Source organism: Cervus canadensis, chromosome 8 (genome assembly GCF_019320065.1).
Source record: "Cervus canadensis isolate Bull #8, Minnesota chromosome 8, ASM1932006v1, whole genome shotgun sequence".
In the NCBI taxonomy this organism is placed as follows: Eukaryota; Metazoa; Chordata; class Mammalia; order Artiodactyla; family Cervidae; genus Cervus; species Cervus canadensis.
In genome coordinates this window covers 16,609,151-16,627,169 of record NC_057393.1, presented here as the reverse complement: position 1 = coordinate 16,627,169, position 18,019 = coordinate 16,609,151, and the positions used below count along the sequence as shown (strand labels likewise).

The window sequence follows — 18,019 nt, the reverse complement described above, 5'->3', positions numbered from 1 at the left end:
ATATATATGTAAATATATACACACATATGTATGTATATACATAGATTCTGTCATTATCTGCTTTACAGACAAAGAAGTTAGGATTATAAAGGGTGTCTCACAGTCAAAGTCACACAACAGAAGTGCAGTCTCTGGGTTAAGCCCAGGTAACTTGATTCCAGAAGCCCATCTCATACCACTGCACTGTACCGTGACCCTATGCTTTCTTTTCTTGCATATACTAATTATCTTATGATGCTGGAAACCACAGTTGTTAAAATTTAGGGGGTGTGCTCTCTCTCCTCACGATCCCCATGAATATATTTCAGCTCGCCCCAAGGCTACCCCCTCACCCCAGAGGACCCTTCCCCCTGACCCCTCCGCTCACAGACTCTCCCCGATTTCAGCTCCCTTCCCAGCATGTTGGCTCCTCTCCCTCCAACTTGGTCCTGGCGCTCACTCGTCCTGCACTGTTGTTTCCTAAGGCTGGTCTGCTCCCCCACCTCTCCACACCTCCCAAGGGGAGGGGATGGTGCAATGGGCTTCTGACTGCCTCAAAGCACCTGCTACAGAAGCCTGCCAACAGTGAGCAATGAGAAGGACTCTCTGACTTGTCTCGATTCCAATCAGTAGTTTTTATACATGTGGCAAGAGAGAAAGAAGTTGTGCTATTCACGACTTCTGGGAATTTATTACCTCTCCCAGGCTCTGCCTCTCCTGTTTGTCATCATAGCCCGAAGAGTAGAAAGGCTCATAGGTAATAAGATCTGGACGTTCAATGTCATAAATGGCCTTGACCTTGGGAATGGCTGCTAAATCCTTGTAATCCAGGATTTCATTGTCCACTTTTGCCTGCCAAAGTTAAACAGAAAGAAAAATCATTCTGCCATCTTATCTTTGAGGAACTGCGGTTAGTGCGTCTCATGTCTTGTTTAAAAAGTGAAAATCTTAAAAATAAACAAATCCAAAAATACTTTGCTTAGCATGGTCACACTGTTTATAAAGTTGCCTGTTTAAGACTCACAGACATAGAGAACAGAATTGTGATTGCCTAGAGGGAGGGAGATTGGGGTGGGAAGAATTAGGAATTTGAGACTAACAGATGCAAAATTTCATATGTAGAATGGATAAACAAAAGGTCTTACTGTACAGTATAGGAAACTATATTCAATATCCTGTGATAAACTATAATGGCAAAGAATATGAAAAGTAATATGTGTACATATGTATAACTAAATTATTTTACTGTACAGTAGAAATAGATACAACATTGTACATCAACTATATGTTAATAAAATAAATTTAAAAAATAAAGTTGCCCATTTATACCAGATACTCATGTTTTCAAAAAAAAGTCACCAAAAGCTTGGGAAAAAGTGTAAGTAGAATTCATCAAATAGAGAAGAATGCAAACATTCAGGATTTCCTAAATTTATGACAGAGAAGGGAAAGCTCAAACAGATGGTCAAAAAATCCTCCCAGATGGCTAAAAACAAGAACTGCATATTTAATAAACTAAATATTTAAAGACCTTTGTGGCAGAATTTAAGGACACTCAGTACCGGGATTATAAAACGTATAATTAATCTCCAAATATCTATATGCAAGTTAGGTGCAACCATTTTTCAAGTCCTGTATCACATTACTGCATTTTATAGGGTTATCTACTCAATCACTCTATATGGATGGTCACATCCACAAAAACATTCGATCGCCTGGAGGAAAATGGGATTGAGATGGCTGATCTACAAGAATGAAAATTGGACCGCATAACAGAAATAGAAAGCATTTTGAATTATTCGCTTTCAGATTATCCAGTCCACATTTACCATCTGCTACCTTACCTGGCCCGGAAGTATCTCTTCCAGAAGCGGATACTTACATAGATAGTATGACCCGGGGAACCAGGGATGCTGGAGCCTGGTCGAGAGTAAATGCTTTCGGAGGAAGTCCTGGTAGGCTGTGAAAGAAAGAGTGACATGTAAGATTTCAGACTGTGGCTTCCAAATCATGACTGGCTGAAGTCCCTACCCTTGCCTAAAGACTTAAGCTGGTTAAAGAGAAGGACTTGTAACTTCTCTGAGTAAGGGAAAATATAACCGAGGAAGAAAGGTCAATGAGAACAAACTGCGCAGTCAGCCTTGAAAGTGCACTTGGGGGCTGCTTTTTCTCTCCTTGTCCCCGACAACACCATCGAGCGCATTCCATCTCCACAGCCAGCAGCCTAGCGCCATCCAGTCCCCACCTGTGCTCGCCTGGACTCCTGCCCTGGCCTCCACTTTGGGGTTCCTGCCTTCAACCATCCTCAAATCCACTGGGCACCCGGGGGCCACAGAGACCTGTGAAGAATACAGTCTGAATGGTCACTACCCTTCTTTTGGCGTCAGCATCTGCAAAGAATGGAGCCACCACTCCCAGGGCCTCGGGATCTCGTCCCTGCCTGCCTTTCCTGCATCACTCGCTGCCCGTCGTCACTCACAGGACAGGGACATGTCCCTGCCTCCGGGTTCTTAGCCCTGCTGCTTCCTCGGCCTGAGAAGCGTGCCCTCATCCCCCATTTCACTTGTGTTTTCCTTCCCTCCTTCAGTCTTGGCTTAAATATCACCTTCTCAAAGAAGCCTTGCCCATTCTCTTCCTCCAGAGTTGGTGATCTTGCTACTTTCTCTCATGGCATTAACCCTGCTTTCTCCTTCATGAATAAAATAAATAATGCTGTACTTGTTGGTTTCATCATCATGTCGATCTCGCTCGTTACCTTTAGTTATGACCTCTGCCCTCAGAGGGCTTCTTTTCTTACCACTGTATGTGCCCGCTGTTTTGCACAGGTACAGAGTAGGCATAAATATTTGTTGTGGGAATGAGAATTTACTATTTGCAAACAACTACTCCGTTTGTGGATACTTGATTCATGTTAATTACATGATCTGAGCTTAACCACATGGAAGGTCACTGAGTTAAGGTCCATGGTCGGCCACCAGGGAAAGTATAATAGAGTAGACTTTGTAACACAGACTTAGAGAACCCTGAGAGGGAGGGATGATGACAGGAGAGGGGGGAAAATGCATGAATTGGAGTTAATCCCCCCCCCCCCACCTCTCTTGGTACATTCTGGAAAGCTCTGCAAAGACACCAAAGGCCTGGTCTTGGAAGGCTTCTTCCTTCCATGCAGCTATTTCTTGGAGAGGACGATTTATAGATCTGTGTAAGGAATACTGTTTCTGCTGCAATTTTGTATCCTGATGTGAGTATAACAAAGTCCCCACGACCCCCTCTAAAAACGAGGATATTGTAACACTATGGACCTCACATCTGAAACAAGGAAAGCAAACCTGCCTGATCATCTGGAGGCAGGCCATGCTAGGACCTGCTTTGACGGTAAGAATCCACTGAAGGGGTGGGATCCATTGTTCTCACCAGGGTCCCTGGTATCTCTGAGACACAAGGGTGGCAGGGGTGGAGGAAGTGCACGGGGCACAGTGGAGGTGAGCCAGGCTCGACCCTTCTGGCCCTCCCTCCTTGTACAAGCACTTTCCTCCTCGAGTGACAATTTTCTAATCACAGGAGTATCTCAAGATGATAGAATCCCCACATCTGAATATATTACAAAAGAAAGGATTCATGAAGTAACAGGACTCCCCAAATCCCACTCCTGGATCCATTTCCCAATCAAAACATACAAGGGACACCACCAAAGTGCAGCCCTCCTATAAAAAGAGATGCAACTGCTTCAGAAAGCTGAGCCAGTAACGCTCTCTGTGGGATAACTGGGCTTCCCTGCTGGCTCAGTGGTAAAGAAACTGCCGGCAATGCAGGAGCCCCAGGTTCAATCCCTGGGTTGGAAAGATCCCCTGGAGAAGAAAACGGTAACCCACTCCAGTATTCTTGCCTGGAGAATTCCATGGACAGAGAAGACAATTATTCACTACAGGCAGTCCTTCAGCTTCAAGTGGCCAGGATTCTAACACTTGCCAAACTCAATATAGTAATGAAGCCTCTTAGGCAACAACATGAGATTAATTGTACTGAACATTTCTTACCCGCTTACTCTGTGGCAGGCCCTGTGCTGAGCACTCCCCAAGCGTGCTCTCATTTAATCTTCTCAATAACCCCAGAAGGAGATTCTGCTAACATCCCTGTTTTCTGAATGACGGGAAAGTCGCACAGGTGGGCAAGTGTCAGGATTTGAAACTAGACGCTTTAAAGGCAGAGCTTGAGCTCTTAATCCCTGCGCTAAATTTTCTGCCCACATTGGAGGGCGAGTGTGGCCATTTACTTTTCATCAACATGGCTTTGGGACAAATGAGGTGAAAGTAAAAGAAAAATATGGAGATGAACTAGCAGGAGAGAGTGCATGCTAACTGAAAATGTTTTGACTGCCACTTAGAAGCTTCTAAGAAGCCTGTAATAGCTCACTGTTGGGGTGGGGTAGGAGAGGGTGTTCCCCAGGAGAGTCAGATGTTTGGGGTTGCTGGTGTTGCTATGACAAAGGCTTGTTTTCATTAACAAGCAGTGAGGACACTGTGTGAATAGCCAAAGTGCACGCTGAGCTTCGGGGTCTCTCCCACGTTCCTCATCTTTATTTCTGCCAAAATGTGGGTCAGGTATCCCGTGTGTGTTTCCTGTTAACAATGGACCTGGGGGTGGCTGTGAAGTGCTTCTTTCTCTGATGTATGGTGCACACGGATAGGAACACAGCTGGGGAAGAAGGCGCGCAGGGATCAGGAAAGGGCCCTGAGTGCCCCCTTCCAGAGATGAAGAAATACTCGGCTGGAAAAGATCTCTTGGCTGAACCAGCCTGTCCCTGGCTCAGTCTCTCTCTCTCTTCATTCTTCACAGGATTGAGCATCCTGTGAGTGACACAGGCTTTCTCTGAAGCATTTATCCTACTCATTTACTGTTTTAACATTGTTGGGCTAAAGGTATTAACATCCCAAAATTCTTCTCAAGTTCCATTGTTTTCAGATTGAAGTCACCTCCAATTTGCATACAACTGCCCTGGCTTCTCTGATTGCAAAATAAAGATTTGAGAGTTTCATAGACAGTTTTTTAAGTCAAGCCAACATTCAACAAATCCACCGCTGCTCTGGCTCTTTTTTGAGATCACTGTGCCCAGTGTATCTTCAGACCACTTGGTGCATTTCAGAAACAGTTACAATGTGTTGGAGGTTCAGAACCTGCTGTCTTTCACTGCATGTGCCACTGTTTGTTTTAGCTTCATTCTGACCTCCTAACCTTACTGTCGATTTTACTTCCACAGACACCTTGCTTAAGGGTTGAGTTATGCCCTTGCTTGCCTATTTTCATACAGTGGTCCTAATTTGTTTTCCTGTTTAAAATGAAATAATGGAATAAAATACAACTCTGTATAGCATAATCTAGGGGGGTTAGAAGGCTGGCTTTGGAGTCTAATACCTTGACGCATATATTGGCTCTATTGGTTGTGTGACATTATATGAGTGTCTTTCATCGCTTCTCGGCCTTTTGGCTAAGATCAAGTGTAGACGAGTGTCTTTCTTCCCCTTTCCTTTCCTTTCTCACTCTCTCATTGTTTTCCCTTTAATTTCCTGAGGCTTCAACTTCTCTAAGTATAGAATGGAGGAGAGGGTACATACAACACCTTCTTCCTAGGGATAAATGAGACAATACATATAAAGCTTCAAGCACCTTGCCCCACACATGACAAAGACCCAGCATCTTCCAGACAACTGATGTTAGACTGGAGTTCTTTGCCAGCTTCTCAAATAATGAAGGGCAGGACTCACTCTGTTCTGCTCCTCATGACTGGATGGTCATTTTGGATGTGAGCTCCACCGACCAGACTTCCCTTGCGTTCTCACCCTTGGAGACCTTTCCATCAGAACTCAGGTATGTGAACTGTCTCTGGGGATGGGGCAGTGGTCCCACCCAGAGCTGACAAATGTCCTTCCCTTTCTGGAGAACTCCATGGAACGACTCTGTACCTTCCCAAGACAATGACTTCTCCGGCTGACATCTCAGCTCTAGTTACTATCACCCTTCCATGATGGATGGCAGAGAGCTTGCTCAGGCCTGTCTGATCCGCCAGGATAGCTCCTGGTCTGCTCCCTCATGAACTGTGCTCCGAGTTAAATGGTCCACGGGGATGGTCCACTTAGGCCACAGTTCCTAATGGCCCCCATGGTGGTGTATTTGCTCAACCAGCAGAGGTCAGCGGTCTCTCTCTTATGAAGATAAAAAAACTTACTCCTAAAAGTGGGACTATTATTTTTGAGTTTGAATATTGAATATTTAGAATTTTACATTTCAATTTCTAAACATCTAGACTTCTAAACATGTTGCATTTTCTCTGTGTTTTAAAGTGTTAATTTAAAAAGAGCCAATTCCTAATATTACATCATATGACAAAAGAAACCCAAATGGTTTAAGACCTAAATGCAAATGTAATTTGAGAGTAGTTTAAAACAAGAAAGAAAAGAAACATGCTGAATTTTAAATGAACATCTTGTTTATCATTGAAGTCCCCCTTTTCTTCTTCTAGCTGTGTTTCCCCCCTAATTAATACACAACTTGCTAATAGTGTTTGATGGCCTTCAACATCAAAAGGCACAGAGCTGTCTTCTGACATGACAGCTCATATCCACACACTCAAAATTAAGGCTCATCTTAACCTCAAAAGCAACAGCTTCCTGACATGTTTTCCCTCTTTCAAATCCCACTGACAGTTTCTTCTTTATCATTAACTTAATTCTAGTGTCACCTCTTCGGGTGGTAACAAAGTTACAGATAATCCATATTTCCACAGACGATCTTTACGTGCAATTATTTCATCTAAATTACTGTTTCTTCCCATTCAGATAACCAAGTTCACAACAGTGATTCACCAAATTAAATCAAGAACCCAAATGAGTCAACAGGCTTTGTCTCTGGAATTCTCTATAAGAGCTGTGATAGACACAATTACCCTCTTGCCTATATTATAAATGAAGATAATTCCAAATATTTATCCCCAAAGATTTTCCCACTTCTGTTCTATAGAGGGGAAAAAAAAAACCCTATAGACCTATGATGAAGCTGTTAAAGCATATGCAATCTACTTATTCTCACTTTTTCTTTCATGCCTTACAGAAAAATACAATTTGAAAGCACAGTTGGAAAAATTCAGTTTTTTCTTTTGATGCCATCTTTGGGGGGTGGGGAAGGTAGAGGAAAGCATGGGAAAAGCAAGGTAGATATAAGAAGGATTATAAACAGTCTGTGATCTTTCAAAGGACTTTGCCAACAAGATTAGCCTTTAATCCTCATTTTGGCAACAAGAGAAAAGGATTCTCCAGTAAGAACCTTCTAGTTGTATGTGGCTCATGCAAGAAAAACACTTTCATAAAGAAAGTGTCTAATTTTACGTTTATTTCTCCAGCACACCTTCACATACCTACTTTCAGTTTCAAAAAGCCTTTTTATTTTTCCTTGAAGGAAAAAAAGTAATCAACAAAGAGAGGTCTCACCAGACTAGTAGTTCATTTCAACAGGAAAGAGAAAAAAATGACATTTGACCACTAATCGTAGATGCTTTAAAAATGCACATCTTTTTGTTTTCTGTGCAAAACTTTAAAAAAACTCTCTAACTACATTTCACTCGCTATTTCCCTTACCCCTTGACTTTGTCCACCTGTCCACACTTCAGAAGGCATAATCACAGGGTGAAAATTACACTGAAGAAATTCCCAAAAAAAAAAAAAAAAAGAAATTCCCCAGCTCTCATCCATCTTTAAATGTTTACCATTAAAAACACTTACCAGAGCTTTGCCAGGAAATTAACCAGAGAAATGACATTTTCGCTTATTTCCAATTGTGGGCCGCCCCACACATCTGGTCCCTTCTTAGAAGGGGAGAGCTGGAGAGCCCTCTTGCCCCAGACCTCCCCTCACCCCGCAGGAGCTGGGGAGTAACAACTATGCCCACCCAGTCTGCATTCATCCGAAGCCATGCTCTAAGAAGGGAGAGAACTACAGGCAACTGGACCCCAGATCAGAGAGGTCGTATGAGCACCTACAGGACCACTACCCATATAAGGCAGCTGACACCTTATACGAAGTGCTGCTAAGGTTGACAGTACCTGCCTTGGGTTTTTGTCGAAGTTCACCAGACAAGGAGGTGATAACAGCTGCAGAAGAAGGAATATTTTTAACAAATCTGCACATATTAAATACTCACTGCTAAGTCAAAAGAGGAGCTCCTTTCAGTTTTTTGTTTGTTTTTGCTTTTATTTTTGGCTTAGTTTTGGCTTCCCCACCAGCTTGCAGGATCTTAGTTCCCCGATCAGGGATCGAACCTGTGCCCTGAGTAGTGAAAGCACAGTATCTTCTCTGGAACCAGGTGTGCAATCGCCATTAGCCTTTACTATGGTCAAGAGTCCTCCTTGCCTGTGCGGGATAAATCTTAATACCTATACATTCTGATGAATTGTAAAGACACACCAAAAGGAATAAATATCTGAAAAGAGAGAAAGCTGGGAATAAAGTGGTATGTCTGGTGGCAACATTAATAAAACAGTAACCATCAGCATTATTTCCTTGTTCTAGATATACTTACAGCCTCTAATTAGCTCCTTTGCAGAAATAGACACACAGTATTTGTTTGGTATATTATGGGTTTGCAAGTGCATATGTTATAATACAGTGAATGTTAGTGTCAGAAGAGAAAAAAAACTCATGCCCAATTTGGATGGCAGCCATTCATGCGTTAGCCTCCAAAGGCACAGCACAGAAGCCCCATTTTAGAATGAAAGCAAGTGATCCACTCCAGATTTCTACAAACTTGGTCCTGGGAATATCGTGTGGTTTGTTTATAATGAATTACCGACCTTTACCTATAGACAAAATTTGCTTTTCTTATAAAACTCTTCCAAGTAAGCGAAACCAAAATATATTTTTCTTAGGTCATTCTATTGGGCTGGCCAAAAAGTTTGTTTGGGTTTTTTTCCATAACATCTTGTGGAAAAACTTGAATGAACTTTTTGGCCAAATTAGTAATTTTTTCCCTCACCATTTTCTTTTACCTGTAACTCAACAAGAAGAAATAAGCGGAGATTTCAGAAAATGAAAAATAAAATGATTTTCCTCCGCAATAAAACCAGGCTTATTTCCAGGGCATGAAGTGCTGAAAGTCCCTGCAAGGGGTACAGTTTATCTAACACTAAAGGTGCTTGATATTATCCGGTGAAATGAACTGCTGTAATCAACAGTATTTAAAAGATCAAAATATCTGGGTGGCTTGAGAATTGCTTTGGCATTTTCAGGCTTCTCGAAGGTTTTGGTAAGTCTTGATGGCCAACAGGTGAAGCAAGAGCTTGTCAAATGGCCCATTTTCTCTGCCAGGTCCCAAGTGATTTATACCTTTCTGTGACAGGGTTACAGTTAACTTTATTAATATTTAAGACTCGATAATGGGAATTAGATCCATGTTTAACAACAGGATAGAAGAGAGAAGGATTTCCAAAATAGACCTCTTTCTCTCTTTCTTTTCTTTTTCTCTCTCTTCACCAGCCGACCACTTCTCAAGATGCCCACATCTCTTAAATTTAACGGTCTGGAGAAGACCAAAAATATTTCACAGTTGATGGTATTTTTCTTAAAGTCATGAAAGTGAATCACTTGGCAATAGCCTCAGGCTAACAAAATAAAACACTATTTGAGTTATAAAGCATACTTTCGGGGGAAAAACCAAAAGCTATTGAAAAAGCAATTTCTTGCCAAGTAGGTACTAATTCTAAGTACTCACTTGCAATGGGAATAATTTCTGGCCATTCCTCTGGATTCAGGACACTGTATGTTAACTGTATGTGAAACTCTGCTGCTGGAGCCAAAGGTGTAAGATAGATGAATATTATATGACAAATATAAGTTGAATGTAACCCAGCATCACAGGCCAAAGCAATACACTCGGGGCCTGGAATCTACAGTTAAGTGTTGCTCCTTTTGACCTGCAACACCTTGGACTGACTTCACTCTGTAGGTAGAGAAACTTCAGGGGTTGATGTCTAAAAGGTTTCTTTCCCCTCTGAAACTCTGTACTGCTAACTATCTTTCAAATCATTTAAAGAAAGAAGGTGCAGCTTTAATGAAAGCAGACCCAAACCCAGGCTCTCCTGGGCCATAGTGCAATTCTGGCAGGCGGAGAAAACAGGCACAGGCATCAAGCCCAGACTAAAGAGCTGTGTTGCAACCCTGAGTGTCAACACAGCTACACAATGGGTTTCATCTGGACAGAGCTGGCACCATGGAAAGTCACTTGTAACTTAACAGGCCAAGGTTTCAACTGATTCTAAGAAACCCCGAAAGAAGGTCAAGCGTGCGCAGGGAACACAGTCTCCTGCCTCACTGCTCATCTGGAGAGTTGGCTGAGGACTCTCCCAGGTTCCAGAGGATGCTCTGGAAAGACGGTGCCGCCCTTACACCCTGTCTCCTCCTTAGACACCATCAGACTTGGCCAGTATTTCATGCTCTCCTCTTCGTGTCTTCCCAGGTCTCTCTCTCACTCTTCCCTTGTAGGACAGTGGAAAGAACATGGCTTACGGGATCAGAGAGACCCGAGCTCTGATCTCAGCTCTTCCACTTACCGCTGGGAGAACTCTGGGGGAGTTAGTTCACTATGATGGTCTCAGTCTTTCCATCTGTAAGATGGAAATCAGGACAGCTACTTGGCAGGGATTCTAAGGACGGCCATTGAGAGTATATGTCAGTTCCTTGCCTCTGCAGAGCTGTAGCTAGTCTTATTTGTTTTCTTTTCCACTTCGCCACTCCTTCCTCGAGCCAAACCTCTCCTTCCCCAAATACTGCATTTCCCCGACTCCACGCTTCTGTTGCTCTTTTCATCAGGCCCACCCCTTTCTCATCACATCTCTATGGGTTCAAATCCCATCCAGCCTCCAAAACTCAACTTAAAGACCACTTCTCCCAGGAAGCACCCCTTGAGCCCCTTCCCCTCACCTGACCTGCCTTGATCTTTACGATCCATACGCTGTAATATGTTTCAATATCTTTTAATAATTATGTACCTGTCTTTTCTTCCTTACTGTACCTGGGTACTTGGCAAATATTTGTTCAGCGAACAAATGTGTGAGCACAGGATGGAAACAGTGGTTTCCAATGTGCTCGTTGTCCTGAAGACAATGCGTCAGTCACCACGCTAAATGAAAACATTGCCTAGAGCAGGAAACAGCCGGAATCAGAATGTGAGATGCACTCCGTGGGGTGAGAAAAAGCATCTGCCTCTACGGGAGCCCAGAAGTTATGTGGGGAAAGCAGCGAGGGGAGGAAAAGCGACAGAAGCCTGGGGCCCAGCACAGTGGCCCCGAGCCTCAGCTCAGACACAGTGCCAACCTGCAGACACGGGGACCGTCCTACGCGTCGAATCAGACTTTTGGGATAAAAGAAATCAGACGGAGACCGACGGGTGTTTGGTGGCTGCCGTGAAACATGAAAAAGGGAAGAGTGAAGAAAGAAACAGCCTCGATTCAGAAACACTATCCAAAAAAAACCTTTAGGAAAACTAATTTGATAAGTGATAAGTGACATCGGGTTTTCCCTGGTGGCTCAGTGGTAAAGAACCCGCCTGCCAATGGAGGAGACTGGGTTGGGAAGGTCCCCTGGAGGAGGATATGGCAACCCACTGCAGTATTCGTGCCTGGGAAACCCCACGGACAGAGGAGCCTGGTGGGCTACAGTGCATGGGGTCGCAAAGAGCTGGACACAACTGAGCAACTAAACAACAACAACAACGATGTGGAATTACTTTAGTCGGGGGTAGGGCGTGTGTATTTTTAAGGTCCATGTTGAAAGCATAGTAACTGGTCTTCATTTGCTTTCTTTTTGGCCATGCCACATGGCTTATAGGATCTTAGTTCTCCAATCAGCGATTGAATCTAATCAGCGATTGAATCCATGCCTTCGGCAGTAAAAGTGCCGAGTCCTAACAACAGGACTTCCAGGGAATTCCCTAACTGGTCTTCACATTACGGTATATTTACCTATGTTCCAATCTTCCCCCCTCCCCATCGTTCCTTTCCATTTATTTTGGCCAAAATATTCTTACATATGAAGAGTTAGAAGCCAATGAAGCCACTGACAGATGTTCTTGAGACTCTGTTATTACAAACACCCCACAAGTTCTTGAAATCTGGAGAATGTGGATTACTCAGTGGGGTTGTTGAAAGATCCTTAAAACATTTTCATTTTGCTATGGTAACTGCACTGATGTGACACCGGGAAAAGGGCCTGAAAATCCTGGCTCAAGGCTGTCCTCCATAGACACACCCTTAAGAGAGCACAAGAGTTGTTCCTTCTTCAAAATCTAGCCTCTTTTAAAACCCACCAGCGTCAACATGTACCCCACTTGGGGTGTGTCAGAACCTCGTCTCCTTAGAGGTACATCATCCTTACTACTGGGTGAGTGAGCTGGGGGCCAGCCTGACCTCCCAAGTGGTAAACGCTAGCTTTAGGAGAAGAAAGTTTCACTAAAGAAAGAAAAAACTACAGCCCCTCTTGGCCAGAATGAGTGGAAGTATCTCACTAGTTGTTTTCATAATCTTATCCAAAGAGTTCCATCAAGATGCGATCGAGAGGGTTTTTTTTTTTTTTAATCATATTAGTAACACAATCTGCAAACTCAAGCAATCTTTACTGAGAAAGGACACATTCCATTCAGTCTGGGTTAGCATTCCTCTCTTTGTCTCCCAGAAGACTTCATCAGGGATGAAATAAAAATGATTATTCAACAACTGAGGGCAAGACTGTCAAGATAGTGCAGACCACTAGCCACTTGGGTGGTTTGGGGATGGCATCTGCAAGTTATACACTCAATTTTACATTCCTATGATTAAAGTGACAATAAGTACTATCTTTAAGGTGTCAGTATTTTATAACGATAACCCACTTCAAAGCATCCACAAGTCATCAAAAATCCCAGAGTTTGGCAACTTCCAGTGTGCACCTGTCTGACTGACAGATGAGAGGGTTAGGTACACATGCTCAAGCTGAAGTTCTATGTCGAAACAGGGATCAAATCATCCTAATATTGGTGAACAAGTTCCTCTCCAGTTTGTCTGGTCTTTACTCCATCATTTTGAGAAAAAAGTGATTTTTTCCCCCTCCACTTAAAGTCTGCTCATATTAACTGAATTTTAAGACATCCATTTTTATTCAGAGTCACAGGCAAGGGACAAGTTTCTAAGTTATGCAAATGACAAAATATCTCCATCTGATCTTACAGATGCCAGTTGAAAAAAAAAAAAAGCAAATGAAATAGACCTTCTAGGCAGATAAGAGCTTCACTGAGAATGAAGAAAAGATATTGAAAAATGAAAATAAGAGCTGTCATTCCCAGGGGTGGCAGGCCAAAAAAAAAGGGGGCGGGGTAGTTCCTGATAATCATTTCTCTGAAGCCAAGTCACTCCTTCACAATTGACACGTTAGTGATCAGGCCACATTGATGGAGCAGCTGTGTCACTGCTGGGGATCACATATATAGCTTCTTGTGCCTGCTAATGGCAGATCAAGAAGAAATGATTCCACATTCTAGAATATTGTTGTTCAGTTGCTAAGTCGTGTCCGACTCTTTGTGACCCCATGAATTGCAGCATACCAGGCTTCCCTGTCTTTCACTATCTCCCGCAGTTTGCTCAAACTCATGTCCATTGAGTTGGTCATGCTACCTAACCATCTCATCTATAGCATGGCTTCCAAAATAAATCTCGGCCTTTCTTTTCCCTGAAACACCAGGTGGTGTAGCCCAGCTATTTCGAAGGGGACCACTAAGGTAGTTAAATGGAGGGACTGTGGACTGGGGTCTAGTCAGACTACTGCTCTGAAAAATACTTCACGGCCCAAGTGAAAAACTGGGGGCATCTGAGAAAGAAACAGATTGTGATCACGGCCTTGCAACTGTGTACAGCTCTTTGCTTCTGAAACAGGTAGAATATCTTCTCCTGGTGGTGATCTGAGAACAGAGTAAGATGACTTAAACCAAAGGAAAGAAAGGAAAAACAGGTTAGAGATAAGAGTCTATCCTCTATGTGATCCATGTTCCAGGGAGTTTTGAAAATATTTTGATGTTACCTAAGGTTTCAGTTACAAAAACAATCAAGAACATTTGTTCCCATTGACTCATCTGAGCTCATCATGGTTTTCCCCAAAAGTTTTTGTCTAACAAATCATCAGCTTTTGGAGATGGAGGCTACTTGCTGAAGTTGGATTTGAGGTGAATGAAATGCAGCAAGAGCTGAGCAATGGCCGCAGAATTTGGACTGAGGGATGTGATGGATGAAGTACAAAAAAAACTCTGGTGAGGAGGTCATCAGATGTTGGACCTAGAACTTGACTTTTCCCCTTGAATGCTTTCCTAAGAAACTGATTCATGAAGCAAGGTTTATTTTGTCTAACACAAGCATTTGAAACAAGAATCACTATCAACGGAAGGTAGGAGGAAACCTTTTTCTAGCCAAATGGCCTTTCTACTTGGTCTGTGATCGAAGGGGAAAAAAAAGTCATAAAAAGCAATTTCACCCAAACTGCAGTCCCAAGAATCAGTGACCATAAACACAATGGTCAGCAAGTACACCTGGCATCACAGTGCCAAAGCTTTCCTTACCCGCAGCTTTTCCTCTGTCTTGGTTGATTGCTTACAGTCGGGATGCCAAACGGTAGAACCTGGAAAGACAATACACATCTGAGAATAAAGGAAATGGAAAGCAGCCACAGTCCTAATATACAGAACTTCTGAGAGAGGCCCTGTGCCTAAGTGAATCATGATAGCTCAAATTCCAGGTGAGTTTTCTGCATCTAATCTGAGCTTGTTCTGTAACAGTCATAATCCTAGACCACAGAGACCACTCATTTGGCACAAGAGTGTTTTGATGAAAGAGACATTTAGTTCTCAACTGGGCAGTGGTTTTTTCTTTTTTTTTCAAATGCTATCATTATCCTTTGGGGACTTTCCTGGTGGCTCAGATGGTAAAGAATCTGCCTGCAATGTGGGAGACCGGGGTTCAATCCCTGGGTTGGGAAGATCCCCTGGAGAAGGTCAGGCTACCCACTCCAGTATACTTGCCTGGAGAATTCCAGGGGCAGAGGAGCCTGGCAGGCTACAGTCCATGGGATTGCAAAGAGTCGGACATGACCGAGCAACTAAGTTTCACTTTTCACCTTCATTATCCTTTAAAAGTAATGTCTGTGTACTTACCAATATCTACTATTTTTTTTTTTTTACCAATATCTACTTTTAATTTCAGAAATTTAAGCCATAAGCCATGTTTACATAACATCAAAACAACCAACCAATTTAGATGAGGGCAATAAAGTCAAACCAGATCATCTATATCCAGAAGCAAAACTCACCAAATTTTTTTTTGTTGCTTCAATTATACAGTTACCTACACAGACACAGGAAATCAATCCAACTAGCAGAAAGTTTGAAACTTACATTACAAATCCACAAGTTTTCCTTTAACTTTTTTTTTTTCTTTTTCTTTTTTTTTCCCTTTAACTTTTAACCTTTTAGTTAACTTTAAAAGGTCTTCACTTTTGGAGGAGCCAAGATGGCGGAGGAGTAGGACGGGGAGACCACTTTCTCTCCTACAAATTCATCAAAAGAATAATTGAATGCAGAGCAAACCCCACAAAACAACTTCTGATCGCTAGCTGAGGTCATCAGGCGCCCAGAAAAGCAGACCATTGTCTTCGAAAGGAGATAGGACAAAATATAAAAGATAAAAAGTGAGACAAAAGAGCTAAGGACGGAGACCCGTCCCGGGAAGGGAGTCTTAGGCGGCCTTGCTTGGGCTAGGGTCCGGGCCTGAGTGCCCTGAGGACAATCGGAGGGAGCTTTTGTGAGGTGCCAACTTGAACTGTGGGAGACCAAAAGAGAGAAAATTAACCGGCCGGAACACACTGCCGGCCGTTCGCAGAACAAAGGGACGGAGAAAAGTCCCAAGAAGAGGTCGCAGGCTGCGGACCCGCCCAGCCCCGCCGGAGGCAGGAGGCAGGGGGGAGGGGAAGGTCGCGGCGAGACACAGGGGCAGGCACCCGACCGGCGCGGGCGGGGACTGGGGCTGGGGACGCAGAGGGCGGAAGGCGCGCGCACCCGACTGGCGTCAGCGGAAACTGAGACTGGGTCCGCGGAAGGGAGTGAGTGCGCCACACCTGGGGATAGTGCGCCCATCAAGCCCCTCGCTGCCTGGACCGCTCTGACGGGGAAGGCACAGAGAGCAGGCGCAGCTTTCTGCTCTGCGCTTTTGTGTAACACCCGAGGGCTGGAACCTAGCGCAGCGCGGGGCGCGCTCCATATAGAACAGCCGGGAGCCTGAGCAGCGGCAGACGGAGAAAGCAGCGTCAGCCCCTCCCGGCAGCGCCAGCCCGCCCCCGCAGGGCCAGCCCCTCCCCGCAGCGCCAGCCCCGCCCCACAGCGCCAGCCCCTCCCCGCAGCGTCAGCCCCTCCCAGCAGCGCAACGGAACTAGCTAACTGAATAAGAGCCCACCTCCGCCCGCCTGTGTCAGGGCGGAAATGAGGCTCTGAAGAGACCGGCAAACAGAAGCCAAATAAACAAAGGGAACCGCTTCAGAAGGGACTGGTGCAACAGATTAAAATCCCTGTAGAAAACACCGACTTCACCGGAAGGGCCCTGTAGATATCGAGAAGTGTAAGCTGGAACGAGGAGCTATCTGAAACTGAGCCGAACCCACACTGACCGCAGCAGCTCCAGAGAAACTCCTAGATATATTTTTACTTTTTTTTTTCTAAGTAAGGAAAAAAAAAAAAAATTTTCTTTTTATATTTTTTCTTTTTTATTTTTTCTCTTTTATTTTCCTTTAAAATTCCCTATTACTCCCCCATTACTCCTTAACTTTCATTTACATAGATTTTTATGATTTTTTTAATTAGGGGAAAAAAATTTTTTTTTTCTTTCTTTCTTTCTTTTTTTTTTTGTTTTTTTTTTCTTTTTTTTCTTTTTCTTTTTTTTCTTTTTTCTTTTTTTTCCTTTCCGTTTTCTCTTTTATTTTCTATTTTTCTTTTTCTCTTATTTCTTTTAAAGTCCTCTAGTACTCCTCTACTACTCTTCATTTTCATTTTCACTACACTATAACCTTAAAAAAAAAAAAAAAAGAGAAGCCCTATCTTTAAACCGAAGATTATTCTCTCCCAATCTTGACTCTCTGTTTTCTACCTCAGAACACCTCTATTTCCTCCTTTCCCCTTCTCTTCCCAATCCAATTCTGTGAATCCTTGTAGGTGTCTGAGATACGGAGAACACTCTGGGAAAAGACAGCTGCGTAGATCTGTCTCTCTCCTCTTGAGTCCCCCTTTTTCTCCTCCTGCTCATCTCTATCTCCCTCCTCCCTTTTCTCCTGTTCATGTAACTCTGTGAACCTCTCTGGGTGTCCCTAACGGGGGAGAATCTTTTCGCCATTAACCTAGAAGTTTTATTATCAGTGCTGTATAGTTGAAGAAGTCCTGAGACTACAGGAAGAATAAAACTGAAATCCAGAGGCAGGAAACTTAAGCCCAAAACCTGAGAACACCAGAAAACTCCTGACTACATGGAACTTTAAGTAATAAGTGACCGTCCAAAAGCCTCCATACCTACACTGAAACCAACCACCACCCAAGAGCCAGTAAGTTTTAGAGCAAGACATACCACGCAAATTCTCCAGCAACACAGGAACATAGCCCCGAATGTCAACATACAGACTGCCCAAGGTGACACCTAACACATAGACCCATCTCAAAACTCATTACTGGGCACTCCATTGCTCTCCAAAAAGAAGAAATCAAGTTCCACGCACCAGAACACTGACGCAAGCTTCCCTAACCGGGAAACCTTGACAAGCCAATCGTCTAACCCCACCCACTGGGTAAATCCTCCACAATAAAAAGGAACCACAGACCTCCAGAATACAGAAAGTCCACTCCAGACACAGCAATCTAAACAAGATGAAAAGGCAAAGAAGTACCCAACAGGTAAAGGAACATGAAAAATGCCCACCAAGTCAAACAAAAGAGGAGATAGGGA

General features: G+C 43.5%; 1 protein-coding gene across 22 annotated transcripts in view; it reads right to left on the bottom strand.

Moving 5' to 3' along the window:
• ABLIM1 (actin binding LIM protein 1) overlaps positions 1-18,019 on the bottom strand; it is a 327,992-nt gene that overhangs the window by 35,628 nt on the left and 274,345 nt on the right. For 13 of the 22 annotated variants that reach the window (XM_043475365.1, XM_043475370.1, XM_043475360.1 and 10 more), the window contains exons 8-11: positions 14,602-14,660; positions 11,337-11,420; positions 1,862-1,939; positions 676-831 (exon numbers count right to left, since the gene is read on the bottom strand). In XM_043475365.1, the coding sequence (XP_043331300.1) occupies positions 676-831; positions 1,862-1,939; positions 11,337-11,420; positions 14,602-14,660 (377 nt within the window). The remainder of the gene's footprint in view (positions 1-675; positions 832-1,861; positions 1,940-11,336; positions 11,421-14,601; positions 14,661-18,019) is intronic. The other 9 variants (XM_043475354.1, XM_043475364.1, XM_043475358.1 and 6 more) reach the window with 1 other exon arrangement.